Here is a 17,482-nt window from a genome sequence, read left to right on the forward strand (position 1 = left end):
TTTTGTTGTTCGCTTCATGAGAGGTTTACTTTTGTCAAAGCCTGCTGTCAAACCTCTGTCTGTGTCATGGAACCTCTGGACCAGTCTTTTGTTGTTCGCTTCATGAGAGGTTTACTTTTGTCAAAGCCTGCTGTCAAACCTCTGTGTCATGGAACCTCAACGTCGTTCTCTCCCAGCTGATGAAAGTTCCTTTCGAGCCACTGGATTCCTGTCATCTGAAGTTCTTGACCTGGAAGGCCATTTTCTTGGTGTCTGTTACTTCAATTTGTAGAGTCGGTGAGCTTCAGGCTTTAGTAGTGGATGCACCGTATACTAGGTTTCATCACAACAGAGTAGTCCTCCGCATATACCCTAAGTTCCTTCCAAAGGTTGTGTCAAGAGTTCCATCTAAACCAGTCGATTTGTCTTGGCAACATTCTTTCCCTGACCTCATGCCCATCCTGAGTGGTGTAGAGCAAGTAGAAGTAAATCGATTTTTACTCGTTCCAAAAGTAGAAAGACTAGGGGACACGTGAGGAATTATTTATTTTATTTATTTATTACATTTGTACCCCGCGCTTTCCCGCTCATCGCAGGCTCAATGCAGCTTACATAGTAACAAGAGAATACAATCTGTAGTATCAGAATCAACAAAGGAGGTATGTGATAGGACAAATGAACAAGGAGTAAATGGAATAGAAGAGGTGTGAGAGAAAGGATAGGGATAGGTAAGGAGGTGGAGCGATATAAAGGAGAAGTTGGGAAGATCATGGAGGGTAATAAGGTTGGTAGGAGATATTTTCCGAGTCATTGTTGTTAATGATTAGTTGAACCATTAAATAGATGGGTTGCTTATGGTTGTTTATGGTATGTCAGGTCATTCGGGTAAACCTGTTTGAATAGATGGGTTTTCAATAGTTTCCTAAAGGGAAGATATTCACTAATTGACTGAATGTGTCTGGGTAAAGCATTCCAGAGTTGGGATCCCAGGTAGGGGAAGTTAGATGCATGGTAGGTTTTGTACTTTAGGGGAAGGTGCAGGTTAAGGTGTGATCATGAAGATGTTGACATGTTTCTGGATGGAAGGTTTAATAGATTGACCATGTAACTTGGTGATACTCCATGGATGATCTTGTGGATTAGTGTGATGGCCTTAAAGTTGACTTGTTCTTTAATAGGGAGCCAATGAAGTTTCATACGGAGGGGTGTTGCACTTTCGAATCTAGGCTTCCCATAAATAAGTCTAGCTGGACTGAGATCCAAGATGGCGACTAGGAAGGAAGTATGAACAGCAGCTCCTGACTCTCTAACACCAATTGCGAGTGAGAATTTCCTTTATAGTTATGGGGAAGAGAAAGGGTAAAACCAGCGTACCTGGCTCCACAGGCTTGGTTAAAGCCCTTTCCACCCGACAGTCCGACGCTGGAGGAGTCGGGACTGCTGCTACAGAGAACCCAAATCGGCGCTTCGAGGGGTCCGACGGAGACCTCGGACCTCAGCGTTGAGGGAGTGACTTTTAGTCCCCCTCCAACTGCAACACCCCCGAGACCCGGAGGGGATATGTTAGCTATGGAGAGGCAACCCGCGGGAGCTCCCGGAAGTGTAGCCCCTGCGGTTAGCAGTGGAGACCCCATAGCAACCTCGTCTCCGTTGGAAACATCTTCGCTAACGGGTTTGACGCCGCAAGCCTCACAGCCCGAGCGATATCAGAACGAGCCCTCCGTTTGCATCGGGGAGAATTGTAAGACCAGCGATTGTGACAATGGACTCCATTTGGGAGGCGATTCGGGGCTTGAACAACACGTTACTGCAAGTAGCTGAAAATCTTCGAGGAGATGTGAGGAAACTTTCTCAGGCTCATTCTGAAGTTTTGGGTAAGATTTCTGAACAGACGACTAGGATTGATGTCCTTGAAACCCAGGTAACATCCACTAAAAACTCTATGTTGGCTGTTATAAAGATAATGACATTCAAAGGAAGAAAATTGACTATATAGAGAATCAATTGAGGAGGAATAACCTTCGTTTTTTGAACTTTCCTAAGTCTCCTTTGACTCCAGCTAAAGAAATGTTAAAAAGATATTTTGTTGAAGTTCTGGGGCTTCCCTCAGAAGCTTTTCCCCCCTTGACTAGGGTAATATATATTTCTGGTGCTGGAGCTTCTAATTTACAACCTCCCCAGACTGACCTAAATTTAACACAATTTTTGGAGAATTCTATGGAAGTTATCACGGAAAGGACAACGTTGTTAGTGTCCTTTGCATTAGAATTGGACCGAATAACATATTTAGACTTTTTTTTCGTCATATCTCTACACTTTTTCTTGGCTCAAACTTCAAGTTTTTCCTGATCTCTCTCGAGAGACACAAAAAAGAAGAAAATAATTTTTACTATTGAAAGCAAGGGTCCTCAATTAGGAGGGACCTTTAAACTTAAATTTCCTTGTAAATGTTACGTTTCTTTAGAATCCACAAATTATATTTTTTTTGAACCAGGAAAATAATGGAATTTATTGTTAGTAAAGAGTAATGTGTTGTTAACTTTGAATTGTACGCTTTATCGGCTGCCCCGATTTGGATTCTTGCCCTTCCTCTTGTAAATAGACTGTGATAGCAAACTGTTTCAGCCTTGTTAACTTAAGTACCTAGTTCTTGGATCATTTAATGTGGACTAACATAATTGACATTTTGCCTGATTGTTTATTTCAAATAGAATGTATATTTCTTTAATTCCAATTTATGCTTTTTACATAAATGTAAGGAAAATTCAATAAAAAAAAAAAAAATAAATAAGTCTAGCTGGCCGTGTTCTGGGCAGTCTGAAGTTTTTTTCATAATTTGGGCCTTACATCCACGAAGATACTATTACAGTAATCAGCATGGGTGAGTACCATGGATTGTACCAAGCTCCGAAAGGTATTCAAGGGGAGATAAGGTTTCACACGTTTCAACATCCACATCATGTTGAACATTTTCTTTCGTGATGGATGTTGCGTGGTCTTCAAGTGATAAGTATTTATCCAGTGTAACTCTAAGGACTTTCAGATTGTTGGATATAGGAATTGTGACATCAGGAGTGGTGGGAGTAGTTGGATGGAATGTGGAATAGTGGGAGGAGAGGATTAGGCATTGAGTTTTATATTTGTTCAGTTTCATTTTGAAGGCGTTGGCCCAAGAAGTTAGGATTTCATACCATTGGTTATTTTGTCAGAAATTTCTGCCAGGTTAGATTTGAAGGGAATAAATATAGTAATGTCGTCAGCATAGATAAAAGGATTGAGACCATGTTTGGAAAGGGATTTAGCCAGAGGAATCATCATAAGGTTGAATAGAATTGGGGATAGAGGAGAACCTTGAGGCACACTGCAATCTGATGACCAGGGAGATGATATTGCTGTAGATGACTTGACTCTGTAGGATCTGGAGGTAATAAGCCTTCAATCCATTTTATAACATTGCCACCAATTCCCAACTTATCCAGAAATTACATGAAAATACTTTTAAAACAAATAAGAGGAAATATTTTTTCACTCCACGAATAGTTTAAGCTCTGGCACTCTTTACGGAGGTGGTAACAGGTTAGCGTATCTGGGTTTAAAAAAGGTTCAGACAAATTCCTGGAGGAAAAGTCCATAGTCTGCTATTGAGACAGACATGGGAAGCAACTGCTTGCCCTGGGATTTGTAGTATGGAGTGTTGCCCACGATTTGGGTTTCTGCCAGGTACTTGTGACCTGGCTTAGCCACTGTGTGGAAAACAAGATACTGGGCTAGATAGACCATTGGTCTGACCCAGTATGGCTACTCTTATGTTCTTATGGTGAAGAGCGCCTTTGCACACCTTGGACTGCAAGCGAGCAGCAATGGCCTATACATGGAATGGACTAGGCCCCACAGACAGTCCGCTCAAGTTTTGTTGTTTTTTTTATCCCACATGGAATGGGGGTCACCATTGTAAAATGCACAATCCGTAGATTGCATTTCTTTCACATATGCCCAGGCTGGACTGACCCTGGAGGGTCCTATCAAAGGCTCTCAATGTCAGAGCCATGGCTGTGTTGGTTAGCACACTTGCGGTTAGCCTCCATTGAAGAAATTTGCAAGGTTCAACGTGTTTTTTCAGTCCACACATTTACAATCTCACTACTGCCTTGAGCAGAATACCAGATGCAGCAGTCGGTTTGGGCAGACAGCATTACAGAATCTGTTTGGGGTCTAGAATCCAACTCTACCCTCCTAGGCCTGTTTTATTCTGTTCCAGGCTGCACTCACTCAGTTTGTATATAGTTTCAGGTTTAATCTGAGCTATGCCCTTGCTGTTGCAAGGCCTAATTGGCAATGTTATTGTTTCCAGTGAGCCTGAATGCTAGGGATATCCCAACTTGTGAAAATTATGACCCTGATTGTCCTCGGAGAAAAAGAAGGTACTTACCTATAGCAGGTATTCTCTGAGGACAACAGGCCTTATATTCTCACAACCCCATCGCCTCCTCTTGGAATTTTCTCCTTTCTTTATTTTTATTGCTGCAGTATTTAACTGCAGTAACTGTGCTCTCGTAGCGGGTGGGAAGACACTTGGTGCATGCAACACAAAGGTCTTATAAAGCTTGTCCCAAGCTCTGGACTGGGTGTGAGAATAGAAGGCCTGCTGTCCTTAGAGAATACCTGCTAAAGGTAAGTATCTTTTGCTTTCTGCACACTATGTTGAACAGTTCTTTGAGAGGAAAAGTATGCGAGCAAATGATGTCGTATGGCAGACCCAGAGCCCTATGCACTGTTATGATCTTAGTATCTGTAGCTGAAATGGTACCTGAGGAATCACTTCTCAGTATTTGCTTACAGATATCCTTTACAGTGTGTATGCAGTGTTCGTCCCCATCTTGCTGTGGGATGCCTCGAATGTGGATGTTTCTCCTAGCATGATTCTCTAAATCTTCAACCTTTTCAAACAAAGCCTCAGTTGCTATGTCATTCACATCTAGTCTACACAGTGTCTCCCATATGGTGCCTATCTGTCCACCTCCTCCACTCGATGTCCACTGCACAGGAGTGCAGTCAGTGTTTAAAGCTCCATAGTTCTATCAGCTGCATTGTTTTGCAACGCACATTTTAAATTCCATAACATTGCTTTAAGATCTCCCCTTACTGATCGGGGTATGGTTGTCTATTTAGTCAGGTCCTCCGATTCCAGCTTAAGTAGCGGTGTGCCTTGAACACCCAGCATATCATTCATAGTTGCCGTGCCACATGGCTCTTCTTTCCCTGCTGCCAGAAAAGTAGTGTTTGATCTTGCTGGTGTGCTTCTGTAACATCATGCCTCACTGCTAAGTGTCCAGTTTTCAGATCCAGCTGTACAAGGATCAGCAAAATAGGTGAGAGGAGAAAAGCAATATTTCACCTTATTGCTGAGGAGCCTGTTCAGAGCTTCAGGCTGATCTGTTCATCATACAATGACATCCTCAAATGTTTTTTTAAAGTAATAATGTTTTAATCTTGACTTAAATTTTTGAAAAAATGATTTGTCTTAGGTCACGAGGCAAAGAATTCCAAAGCATAGGTCCTAGTATGCTAAAAATTGCTGTGTGATTAGATTCAAAACAGAGTTGATAATCAGGTACCCGTAATAGTTGACGTTGAGAGGAACTATAGGAATTGAGCGGATAGAACATGTATAGAAATAAGGCAAAACCTAACTCAAATGTATTATAACCTAGACAGTGGTTCCCAAACCTGGTCCTGGAGGCACCCCAGCCAGTCAGGTTTGAAGATAACCGCAATGAATATTCACGAGAGATTTGCATGCAGTGGAGGGCAGTGCATACAAATCTCTCTCATGAATATTCATTGTGGATATCCTGAAAACCTGACTGGCTTGGGTGCCTCCAGGACCAGGTTTGGGAACCACTGACCTAGAATTATAATTTTATAGGTAGCTGAGATTGGCGATCAGTGTTCAGTTTTTGACATCTAACAGACCTTAAACTGGAAAAATCTCAAATGTTTTCATTAGAATGTGCTGGTCCCTCTTTTTCCTCTCAATAATTTTGGACAACTTGGTTTTGCTCATTGTTAAGCAAATAGGATGTCTAGGGATCTTGTGGGATTCTTCACTGTCTTCAATTCATTTACAAAATGTTGTTTGGAAGATTTTCTGTCAATTAAAATAGTGAAGGAGCTTCAGAGTTTTCTGACTTCTGATAATTTTAGAACAATGATTCAGTCACTTAGTATTTTGACTACAGCAGTGCTCAGTATTTAGGTGTCCCTGTTTGTCCACCGACTGCATTACAAATACCTCAGAATGTAGTGATGTGAGTTTTTATCAGTTCTATCACATTCTCTCCAGTTTTCAACAGTTTACACTGGTTGCCTGTTAAATGTAAAATTCAGTTAAGATCTCAACTTTTATTTTCAAAATGTTGCATGATGAGGCTTCCAACATTGTTAGCCTCTTCCCTGCTTGCTTATCGACCTCCATGTGTTTTTGAGGTCCACAGAAAAATTGTTAGCGTAGGCAGAATGATTATAGATCTTCAGTCTTTTCTGTTACCAGTCCTCTTTTGTGGAATACTTTACCACAGGGCTATAAAGTATCACATACCATGAAAATAAGGTTTATCTTGTTGGGCAGACTAGATGGACCTTTAGTTCTTTATCTGCCGTCATTTACTATGTTACTGTGTTATGTAGTATGACTTCTCTTTTGTATTTTCAGAAATGTTTTGAAAGTATATCTATTTAGCCAAGTATTTTAGATATTCTATTAAGTATTTTGAAGTTTATTTTGACTAATTTCTTATGCTCATATTAATATCATTTTATTCTGTTTCCTCCACTGGTTTGTGTATGTGTTTTATACGCCATCCAGAATTGCTTAGGGTAGAGCAGGTTATAAATGTTTAAAATTAAAAAAAAAAATGTAAAAACTAGATGGCCAAGATTAATGACTCTACATATAATTATATATTGGTGACGCTCGGACCGTAATGGTCATTTCCTTGTCACTTGCAGCAGATGCATCCAGGAACTAGTGGGTTAAGTCCGCTACCAGCAGGTGGAGATAGAGATAAACAAACTAAAGGCAGTGAGGCCAGATGGCCAGCTCCTTCCTCAGTTAGTATGTCTGTATCGCAGCAGGTGGTAGATGGCTTTTTCTCCAGCTCCTGGGCCCAAGGCCTCTGAGGGTGCTCCTGGGCCGGTGGCCAATTTGAGCCGGGGGTGGCGGACTGGTGGTGTCCCCTTGGCAGCATACGCAGTTGCTGGGGTCCCTGCTGCACCTCAGATTCTTCTGAACAGGCTTTTGATGTTCCTTTCCTTCCCTGTTTGTTCTTCTGCCTCCTCACTAGAAAAAAAAAGAGAGTTGTCCGGGCGGCTGCTTGGGCATCTCGTCATACTTTGCGAAGCATTACAGGCTAGACGTGTCTGCTCAGGAGGATACGAGTTTTGGGGCGGGAGTGTTGGCACAGGAAGCATCGGCTTCCCACCCTACTTAAGGAATACTTTGGTACATCCCACTAGTTCCTGGATGCATCTGCTGCAAGTGACAAGGATGGAAGGTAAAATTATGTCTTACCTGATAATTTTCTTTCCTTTAACGCAGCAGATGAATCCAGGATCCCTCCTAGTTCAGCCGCGTTTTTTTTTCATTTTCCACGCAGTGTGGCTATTTTTTCCTTCCGGGTTCTCGTTTGCAGAGTTCAGACAGATATGGGAACACGGAAAGTATTCTGATTTCTGGGTCAAGTTACAGTTTATTCGCAGTTCTTATTTGGTTCTCTGTTTTTCATAGTGAGAATGGTTTCTGGTTGTTATTGGTTTCATATTTTTGGCCTTGGCAAATGCTTACGAATGACATACTAACTGAGGAAGGAGCTGGCCGTCTGGCATCACTGCCTTCCTTGTCATCAAGCAGATGAAGCCATTACATATGGGTTATGTCCATCAACCAGCAGGGGAGATGAGAGCACTCAAACTTTCACCAGTGCCCTCTTGGCCAGCTAGCTCCACTGCCTCTCAGTATTCTCTATCTCCCTTAGCAGGGTGGCTGCAGCTTGTTCGAGCTCCAGAAAAATCTGCCGGGAGGTGGTTCCTGGCTTGCCAGTTGCTTAACCGGGGTGTTGGAGGCTATAGCAGCTTCACTTAAAAGGCACATAGGTTAGCCCTTTCCCTGCCTTACCCATACCTCTGTGGATGTGGACATATTGCCTTGCTTTCCCTGTCCTTACCCACCAACAGTGATGCAGGCATATAGGTTCTCCCTTTCCTGCCTTTCCCACTCATCTGAGCCTCCTGGAGTCTTCAATACCTCTGCTTTCCTCACAGCTTTAAAAAAAAAAAAAAAAAAAGTTGCGTCGCGTTTTTAACGCAGAGGACGCTGGAACAGAGGTTTTTGACCTGATTTTCAGCAGGATCGTAGTTGTACACTAGATCCTTTGAGGTAAGAGTGTTTTTCCAACTCCTCCGGGGTGGCCCGCGATCAGGGCGATTTTGGCGCGAAACCGCCATTTGGATTTTACCGCCGTTTTTTCGGCGATGGCCTGCGGACAATGTAAAGCGCTGTTCCACTTGTGGCAAGCGCAAATCAGCAGCAGGGCTCTGTAAATCTGCTGTATTGGGTAGGAAGCCGGCCGAGCATGGCGAGCGATGTTTCTTCCCGCTCTGAGCTGGCAGTGGGCGCCATTTTGCTTACACCGCATGGCGCGGGCCTCCGTGGACACGGAGATGCCTGAGCCGGGTGGGCACTTCGAGATGAGGTTATTCAGGAGTGGCTAGCACGAACCAGGATTTGGGTGCCCAGGGTGAGATTTTGTCCCCGGATTTTGTGCTTTTGCTGCATAAAGCATACATGATGAAAAAGAGCCCTTCCTCAAGGGTCGCCTGAGGCCTCCTCTGATTGCCCCCCCCGATGGATTCTGGCCTGGGACTTGCCCCAGTGAGGCTTTTTTCCCGGATGCTTGGCCTAAAGATAAGCGCAGACAGGGTTAATTCCCCTTCAGATTGTGGTGCACCTTTTTCCCCCCCGTGGTCGGGGTGTGAGGATTCGGAGACTCTGACAGGACGTTCTTGGTCTGAGGAACCAGAGTCAGGTGCGGATTTTACGACAGGATCTGGATGATCCCTCCGCGGTGAGGATTTTCCACCGTGATGAGCTGCCAGCGCTTATTTCAGATACCCTGCAGGCCCTCTCGATTGAAGATCCTGACAGTGGCCTGGCCTCCTCGGGTAATACCCAGGATGGGCTAGTACCAAGAAAGCGCTCGGGCCTTCCTTTGCATGACTCCATCCTAGAGCTTGTTTTGGCTCAGTGGGCTGACCCCGAGGGACCTTTGAGATTTCCAGGGCTATGGGGCAGTTATACCCTCTGCGTGAGGACATATGGCTCGTTTTCAAATGCCTACAGTGGATGCCCTAGTTCACTGCGGTGACAAAGAGAACTACCCTCCCTGTTGAAGGCGGTGTTGCCCTGAAGGATTTTCAAGACCGTAGGCTGGAAACAGCGTTGAAACGGTCCTTTGAAATTGCAGGTCTCACTGTTCGGGCGTCTGCATGCAGCTGTTATGCTGTGAGATCCCGCCTAGCTTGGCTGCAACAGGCAGTGGCTCAGCCCGGAGATGGAGCGGAGCCCTTCTTGGATGTGGCTCCGCGGATGGAGGTGGCCTTGTCCTTTCTGGCTGATGCCCTTTATGACCTTGTCAGAGCTTCGGCTAAACAAATGGCAGTAGCAGTGGCGGCTCGCCGTCGTCTGTGGCTACGACACTGGGCAGCGGACATGGCCTCTAAGCAAGGTTGGTGAAGTTGCCTTTTCAAGGACTTCTCCTATTTGGTGAGGAGTTAGACAAAATTGTGAAAGGCCTGGGTGATCCAAAACCCCAGCGCTTGCCCGAAGATAGGCAGAGGCCTTCCTCTAAGGGCCAGGCGGTCCACTCCTCGTACAGACCTCGCTTCCGTGAAGCTAGAAGGTACCGCCCGGGGCGTTCTGCTGGGTTCACTTCACGTGCCCGTGGTCAGCAGAGGAACTCCTTTCGCTCGGACAAGCGTTCCGCAGCCGGTGGCTCAAGACCAGGAGTTCAGGGGCGACCCTCTCAATGATGGTGCGCCGGCCCTCTCCTCGATGCCTGTCATCGGAGGACGGCTTTCCCTCTTTGTCAAGGAGTGGGCCAAGATTTCCTCAGATCAGTGGGTTCTGGACCTGATCAGAGATGGATACAGAATAGAATTCAACGCCCCAGTAAGAGACGTGTTTGTGGAGTCCCGATGCGGTTCTGCCGTCAAACGGGCGGCGGTGGAGGAGACTTTACAAGGTCTGATTCAGTTAGGGGCAGTGACCCCGGTGCCTCCCGCTGAGCAAGGCTGTGGCCGCTACTCCATCTACTTTGTGGTGCCGCGAAAAGGTGGGTCCTTTCGCCCTATTCTGGACTTAAAAGAAGTGAACAAGTCCCTGAGAGTGCGGCATTTCCACATGGAATCCCTGCGCTCCGTCATTGCGGCGGTTCAGCCAGGAGAGTTTCTCACGTCTCTAGACCTGAAAGAAGCTTACTTGCACATACCGATTTGGCCCCCGCACCAGAAGTTTCTGAGGTTTGCGGTGTTGGGAAAACATTTCCAGTTCAGGGCCTTGCCTTTTGGCCTCGCTACAGCTCCCCGAACCTTTTCGAAGGTAATGGTGGTAGTAGCTGCTTTTCTCAGGCGAGAAGGTATCAGGGTTCACCCGTACCTAGATGACTGGCTCATCAGAGCAGACTCTGCAACAGAGAGCTTACAAGCTACAGCCAGAGTGGTCTCAGTACTGCAATCTCTAGGCTGGGTCGTCAATATGGCCAAAAGTCACCTGTCCCCTTCACAATCTCTAGAGTTTTTGGGGGCCAGGTTCGACACAGTCTCGGGCTATGTGTTCCTACCCGAGCTAAGGCGGTGCAAGCTTCAGAATCAGGTCCGTCTGCTCCTGAGGATGCCCCGCCCGCGAGCTTGGGACATTGTCCAGCTGCTGGGTTCGATGACAGCCACGATGGAAGTGGTACCCTGGGCGAGAGCGCACCTGAGACCTCTACAGTATTCCCTACTCCGGAGGTGGTCTCCTATTTCTCAGGATTACCAATGCAGACTTACTTGGCTCCCTGCGGCCCTTCTCAGCATGGAGTGGTGGCTCTCAGACAGCATGCTGCGGCGAGGAATGCCGCTGACACTCCCCGTTTGGTGCCTAGTGGTAACAGATGCCAGCCTGAAGGGCTGGGGCGCACACTGCAAGGGGAAGCATGGCCAGGGGCTATGGACACCCGAGGAGTCGGAGTGGTCCATCAACCGCCTAGAGTTGAAAGCGGTGTTTCAGGCGCTTCTGGCCTTTCAAGTGACCCTGGAAGGATTGGCTGTCAGAGTGATGTCGGACAACACGACAACGGTGGCCTATATAAATCGACAAGGCGGAACAAGGTGCAGAGCACTAGCCGCGCAGGCCGAACTGATTTGCCACTGGGCCGAGCTGCATCTTCAGTGTCTGTCGGCAGCTCATATTGCAGGTCAGAGCAATGTGCAGGCCGATTATCTGAGCAGGCATCAGATCGATCCAGCAGAATGGAATCTGGCAGCCGAAGTATTCCTGCAGATCTGTGCCAAATGGGGCAAGCCCGTGATGGATCTAATGGCGACAAGTGCCAATACCAAAGTCCCGTGCTTCTTCAGCAGACGGAGAGATCCTCGCTCGGCGGGGTTGGATGCCTTGGCTCAACCCTGGCCTCCGGGTCTACTTTATGTGTTTCCCCCATGGCCCTTGATAGGGCGCCTGCTCTTGCGGATTCGGCTGCACCCAGGAGAAGTGGTCCTCATCGCCCCGGATTGGCCAAGGAGCCCTTGGTATGCAGACCTCCGACAGATGCTCCTGGAGGCTCCTCTGCCGTTACCTCTGGTACCGAACCTGTTGACTCAGGGACCGGTAGCCATGGAGGACGCCGGCCGCTTTGGTCTTACGGCATGGCTATTGAGAGGGCGCAATTGAGGGATAAAGGTTATTCCAATAAAGTTATTTCCACTCTCCTGCAAGCCCACAAGCGGTCCACTTCCGTGGCTTATGCCAGGATTTGGTGCCTGTTTGAGTCTTGGTGTGCTTCCAGAGCCATTGTTCCAATGCGGGCTCCTGTCTCGCTGATTCTGGACTTTTTGCAGGAAGGTGTACAAAAGGCTTGGCCTATAATTCCCTGCGGGTGCAGGTGGCAGCGTTGGCCTCCCTTCGTGGTAAGGTGAAAGGCGTGTCTTTGGCTGCTCACCCAGATGTGGCACGGTTTCTTAGAGGGGTGCTTCGGCTCCGACCTCCAGTGCAAGCACCCTGTCCAGCTTGGAACCTGGGGCTAGTTTTGAAAACCCTGCAGGCATCTCCTTTTGAGCCGCTTCGGCGAGCATCGGAGAAAGACTTGACACTGAAGGCCGTTTTTCTGGTGGCCATTACCTCGGCGAGACGGGTGTCAGAGCTCCAGGCGCTGTCCTGTAGAGACCCATTTCTGCAATTTTCAGAGTCCGGAGTCACGGTTCGGACCGTGCCTTCCTTTATGCCTAAGGTGGTTTCAGCCTTTCACTTAAACCAGCCTATTTTCTTGCCCTCTTTTTCAGAGGAAGAGTTTCCAGAATCTTTTGGGCAGCTGCACCTTTTGCATGTGCGCAGGACTCTGCTGCAGTATCTGCGAGTTACTAACTCTTTCAGGACTTCTGATCATCTGTTTGTTTTGCTATCCGGTTCTCGCAGAGGGTCTCCAGCGTCTAAAGCCACTATTGCCCGCTGGCTCAAAGAAACTATCTTTTCAGCTTATCTGCTGGCCGGCAGGGTTCCACCTGTAGCCTTTAAGGCACATTCTAGAGCGATTTCTTCCTCTTGGGCTGAAACTGGAGCACTCTCTCTTCAAGAGATATGCAGTGCAGCAACATGGGCTTCTAAGCTCACCTTTGCCCGACATTGCAGGAGGGATGCGCGTTTTGGTGCACAAGTGCTAGCGCGTGGTGTGGCTTGTTCCCACCCTATCTAGGGATTGCTTTGTTACATCCCATACGTAATGGCTTCATCTGCTTGATGACAAGGAAGGGAAAATTAGGTTCTTACCTTGGTAATTTTCTTTCCTTTAGTCATAGCAGATGAAGCCATGAGCCCTCCCTGTATGATTGTCTGTATGCTGTGAATCTGTTTTTCAGGTTCTGTTCTAATTTCCTGAAGTTCCTTCCTTGGGAGAAAGTTGGAAAACAATCTTCAGGATTCATGTTCAGTTTAAATTTAGGAGGATGTGTTCATTCCCGCCAGCATGTTTTTTTTGGAGGATGTGTTGATTCTCTCCAGGAGGCGCGTGTGTTCCCCTCCAGTTCTATAAATAGGAGGATGAGTTCATTCCCTCCAGTGTGTTGGGAGGATGTGTGATTCCCTCCAGGAGGATGTGCATTCCCTCCTTTATGAGTTCATGCCCTTGTGATGGGCCATCGTTCGCTGTGAGGAAAGCTCTTGTGATTCCCATTGCGGTTTGCCATACTGCTTTGGAAGCTTCAAATACTGAAGAGGCAGTGGAGCTAGCTGGCCAAGAGGGCACTGTGAAAGTTTGAGTGCTCTCTATCTCCCCTACTGGTTGATGGACATAACCCATACGTAATGGCTTCATCTGCTATGACTAAAGGAAAGAAAATTACCAAGGTAAGAACCTAATTTTCCCTTTAGTTTGTTTATCTCTATCTCCACCTGCTGGTAGGCGGACTTACCCACTAGTTCCTGGATTCATCTGTTATGTTAAAGGAAAGAAAATTATCAGGTAAGTCATAATTTTACCATACAGTCAGGAGGGAAGGTTTGTTTGATCACCATTAGTATAGTACATTACTCTGACTTCTAATAATGACTGTACTAAATTGAGAGATGAAAAATAGAACTAGCTTGCCTGTACCAAGAGTGACCACTGTGACCTTTGATAACGAATGTGGTATTAGTAAATGATGCTATGGTATTCTCAGTACAAAGGGCCTGTATTTTAATTCCAGGCTGTTTCCAGCAACCAGCATTGAATATCTGTGGGGTTTTTCTTTTTTAACACATCTAAAAAGTTAATCGGCTGTGCCGCTATCCAGCGCTAACTGGGTACCTTTTTAGCGGTTAAAGATAGGACAGCTATGCAGTCCTATTTGACTGCTAAACTTATCTGGTTAGGCATCTAACCAGATAAGTTGTGTGATATAGCTGGTTATGTGCTAGGCACTAACTGGCAATATTCAGCAGAGATAACCAGTTATCTCCTGTTAAATATTAGTGGTTAGGTGCCGATATGCTATTTAACCGGTCAGCAGCCATGTCTGGCCAGTTAAATAGCTTTGAATATAGGGGGAAAATGTGTTTATTGCAGAATTTTGATATATTGAGACTTAGAGGATGCAAATCTCACATCACATTAGAGGCTGACTGAAACTGGTGGTTTTGGTTTCGACCGAAACTGAATCTGCAGTCATAATCTGCAGCTTGGTTTCTGCCAGAACCGAAAACATGTTCCCTTCTCTGCCACTTCAAGAACGCCAGCGTCCCCATTCCCCCCCCCCCCCCCCCCAGACCTAAAGACCACCAGGGCTTTTAGAAGGTAGGCCTGGGGAGAGGGAGAATGGATGGAGCTGGTGGACGGGCTGGAGCTACATTTTCATTTCTGATTTTCAGCCGAAGCACAAACCCAAATTTCAGGTCTAGCACTGCAGTAGCTTTGATGTGATCATTTCAAAGAGCCTCATGTTTCATAGCTGCTATGAAGGGAAACATGAGGTTCTTTGATGTTCAAGTTCTGCAGTAAGCACATTCTGTGTGTGACCTTGTCTTCATATCAGGACAAACAGCTGAAGTTCCAGGGTTCCTTTGAGAAGAAAATTCGTCTAATGCTTCTCATTCATTTTTCAGGATTGTGACATGCTTGCTTGCCATATTTTCTGGCACTGGGCTCTCTATTACATTGAGAAGGTACAGTATAAGGGAGCTATGCAGAATGTTGTGATTGTGACTGCTTTGGGTAAGCAAAGAAATTGTAGATACCTTTTTTTTTGGATTAACTTTCTGTAAGCAAATTGAAAAAACAAATACTATTACCTGGTGGCTAATGTAAGGCCTAGTGGGGGAGGTCAGCAGCATCAGTTTGGGAGCCATGGTGGTAGAAGTGTTACTCGATAAGGAGAAAAAGATAGAGGAGGACCAATCTAAAGCCAACACCTGATAAAGAATCAACACCTGGTGAAATGAGGAAATAAAAATCTGCGTTTTGGCACACAAGTGCCTGCCTCAGGACTCAATGATATCTATATGATTGATCTTATGTGGCAAAAATCCTCAATTTCATATATTGAAACAACTAAAACACACTGGGGCTCATTTTCAAAGAACTTAGACTATCTACCCTTCTCCATTGAGAATACTGACCATTTAACCCTGCTCTCTGTTTTCTGTCTTTTAACCAGTTTTTAATTCACAATAGGATACTACCTCCTATCCTCCAATTTCCTCTGGAGTCTTTCATGAGGTACTTTGTCAAACACCTTTTGAAAATCCAGATACACAATATCGACCGGCTCAACTTTATCCACATGTTTGCTCACCCCTTCAAAGATTGTAGTAGATTGGTGAGGCAAGATTTTCCTTCACTAAAATCTATGATTGCTTTGTCTCATTAATCCATGCTTTCGAATATGCTCTGTAACTTTGTTCTTTATAATTGTCTCTACCATTTTGCCCGCACCGATGTTAGGCTCATCGGTCTATAATTTCCTGGATCTCCTCTGGAACCTTTTTTAAGGTTTAACAGTTTTTATTCAGGATCAAAACACCCAACATCTAACAACGAAACAACAATTCTCAGAGGACAGACAGGCTGCTTGTTATCACTGATGGGTCGGTGTCCACGGCGGCCCAGGAACGGCAATTTTCCATAGCAAAATAAAACTTAGCCAGAGCCTTCCAGCTCGCCCATCTTACTGCCCGTTGCGCGAGAGTCCTGCTCAGTTTTTTCTTTTTCCGCGTTGGAGAGTGGCTGCTTCGTCGGTCTCTCTCTTCAGCCCAGAGAAAGAGCCTTTGTTTTTTTACGACTTTTTCGGAGTTTTTTTCTCCCTCTAGTCTTATTTTGTTTCTTTACCCTGTCTATAAAACTTTAAAAAAAAAAAAAAAGGCCTTTATTTCTTTTAACTTTACTTTCATTTTCGTCGCGGCCCTCTCAGGTCGCGTGTATGCGTTTTCTCATTTTTGTGCCCTTTTAATTGACACAATCGAGAATTTTGACTTCACCGCCGCTATTTTTCCGTCATGTCATTGAGGACTCCCAGCGGCTTCAAGAAGTGTACTCGGTGCAAACCGGTTGATCTCTGGTACCGATCCCACACATGTGGTGTCTTCAGTGCCTTGACCGGACCATCGTCCAGATGCATGTAAGTTTTGTCTAGCCCTTAAAAGCAGACACAGGCAGTTGAGAGGAAAGCTCTTCAGGACCTGTCTTTTGGGAGCTTCGACCGGTTCTTCCGGCGTCAACATCGGGTACTGAGGTCGGCATCGACTCGTCAGGAGCGCAGGTAATGGCTGTCCAGAGTACCACCACAAGGTGGGAGCAGTGAAGCCATCGAGTTGGGCTCATTGCCGCCGCTGTCGCGTAAGTCCCTCCTGCTGTGCAGGCCCAACGCGACACGGACCCACGGGTCCTCGGACCCGACCCCGAGGAGGTATGTGGGATTCCTCCCACGTCCTCCTCGTCTAGTACCGAGAGTATCGATGACTGTATCGTGCGAAGGTGAAGGAGCATGTTCATCGGTCTCCTACAAGCACCGGGTACCGCGAGGGAGCTCCGGGGTGTCAAAGGACTCTGCACCCGTGAAACGCCGATGCCAGGAGGACCACTCACCTCCATTCAAAAGGTATCAGTGCGTTGGTCTTCGGGCAGTCCGGTGACCCGGCCTCCTCAACCACCACAGATTCTGACGCCGATTCTTGCACCGACCCCGCAGCCTTACTTGACAGCGACTCTAGACGAGCACATCCGAGCCATTCTTCCAGGTCTCCTGGAGGGGGTTGCTGCGTCAGCCTGCTCCGGTACCGGGAGTGCTTGTGCCCTCCGTACTGTCGATGGAAGCAGCAGCTGGCTCTGTAGCTCTGTGGTGATGTCTCCGAAGCCAGTGCCGCCTGCGGCATTGGCGTCAGCTGCCACCCAGGTCGATTCCCCCGTCGACCTCGATGGAGAGTGGAGCGTCATCCGCCGCCGCATGGGAGTCGACCTCTTGGCATCGAGGATTTGGTTCCTCGGTGTCGAGACAGGCCCGGTTCGGACTGCAGTTAAGGAACTCTTGTCCGATACCGATGAGGATGGCCTCATGGGATGAAGGGGAAGATCCCAGGTATTTCTCTTCTGAGGAGTCTTGCGGTCTTCCTTCTGATCCCACTCCTTCACCTGAGGGAAGCTTTCTCCACCGGAGAGTCTCTCCTTCTCGTCATTTGTCAGGGAAATGTCTGTGGCTATTCCCTTCCCTGTGGTATCTGAGG

At 46.6% G+C, this 17,482-nt stretch overlaps 1 protein-coding gene across 3 annotated transcripts in view; it reads left to right on the forward strand.

Annotated features, from left to right (window-relative positions):
- TTC38 (tetratricopeptide repeat domain 38) overlaps window positions 1-17,482 on the forward strand; it is a 561,013-nt gene that overhangs the window by 289,509 nt on the left and 254,022 nt on the right. For 2 of the 3 annotated variants that reach the window (XM_030214669.1, XM_030214671.1), the window contains one exon: window positions 14,870-14,929. The exons of the other annotated variant lie outside the window; for it this stretch is intronic. In XM_030214669.1, coding sequence (XP_030070529.1) covers window positions 14,870-14,929 — 60 coding nt within the window. The remainder of the gene's footprint in view (window positions 1-14,869; window positions 14,930-17,482) is intronic. 3 annotated transcript variants of the gene reach the window in all.

The sequence above is a fragment of the Microcaecilia unicolor genome, chromosome 9 (genome assembly GCF_901765095.1).
Source record: "Microcaecilia unicolor chromosome 9, aMicUni1.1, whole genome shotgun sequence".
NCBI lineage: Eukaryota > Metazoa > Chordata > Amphibia > Gymnophiona > Siphonopidae > Microcaecilia > Microcaecilia unicolor.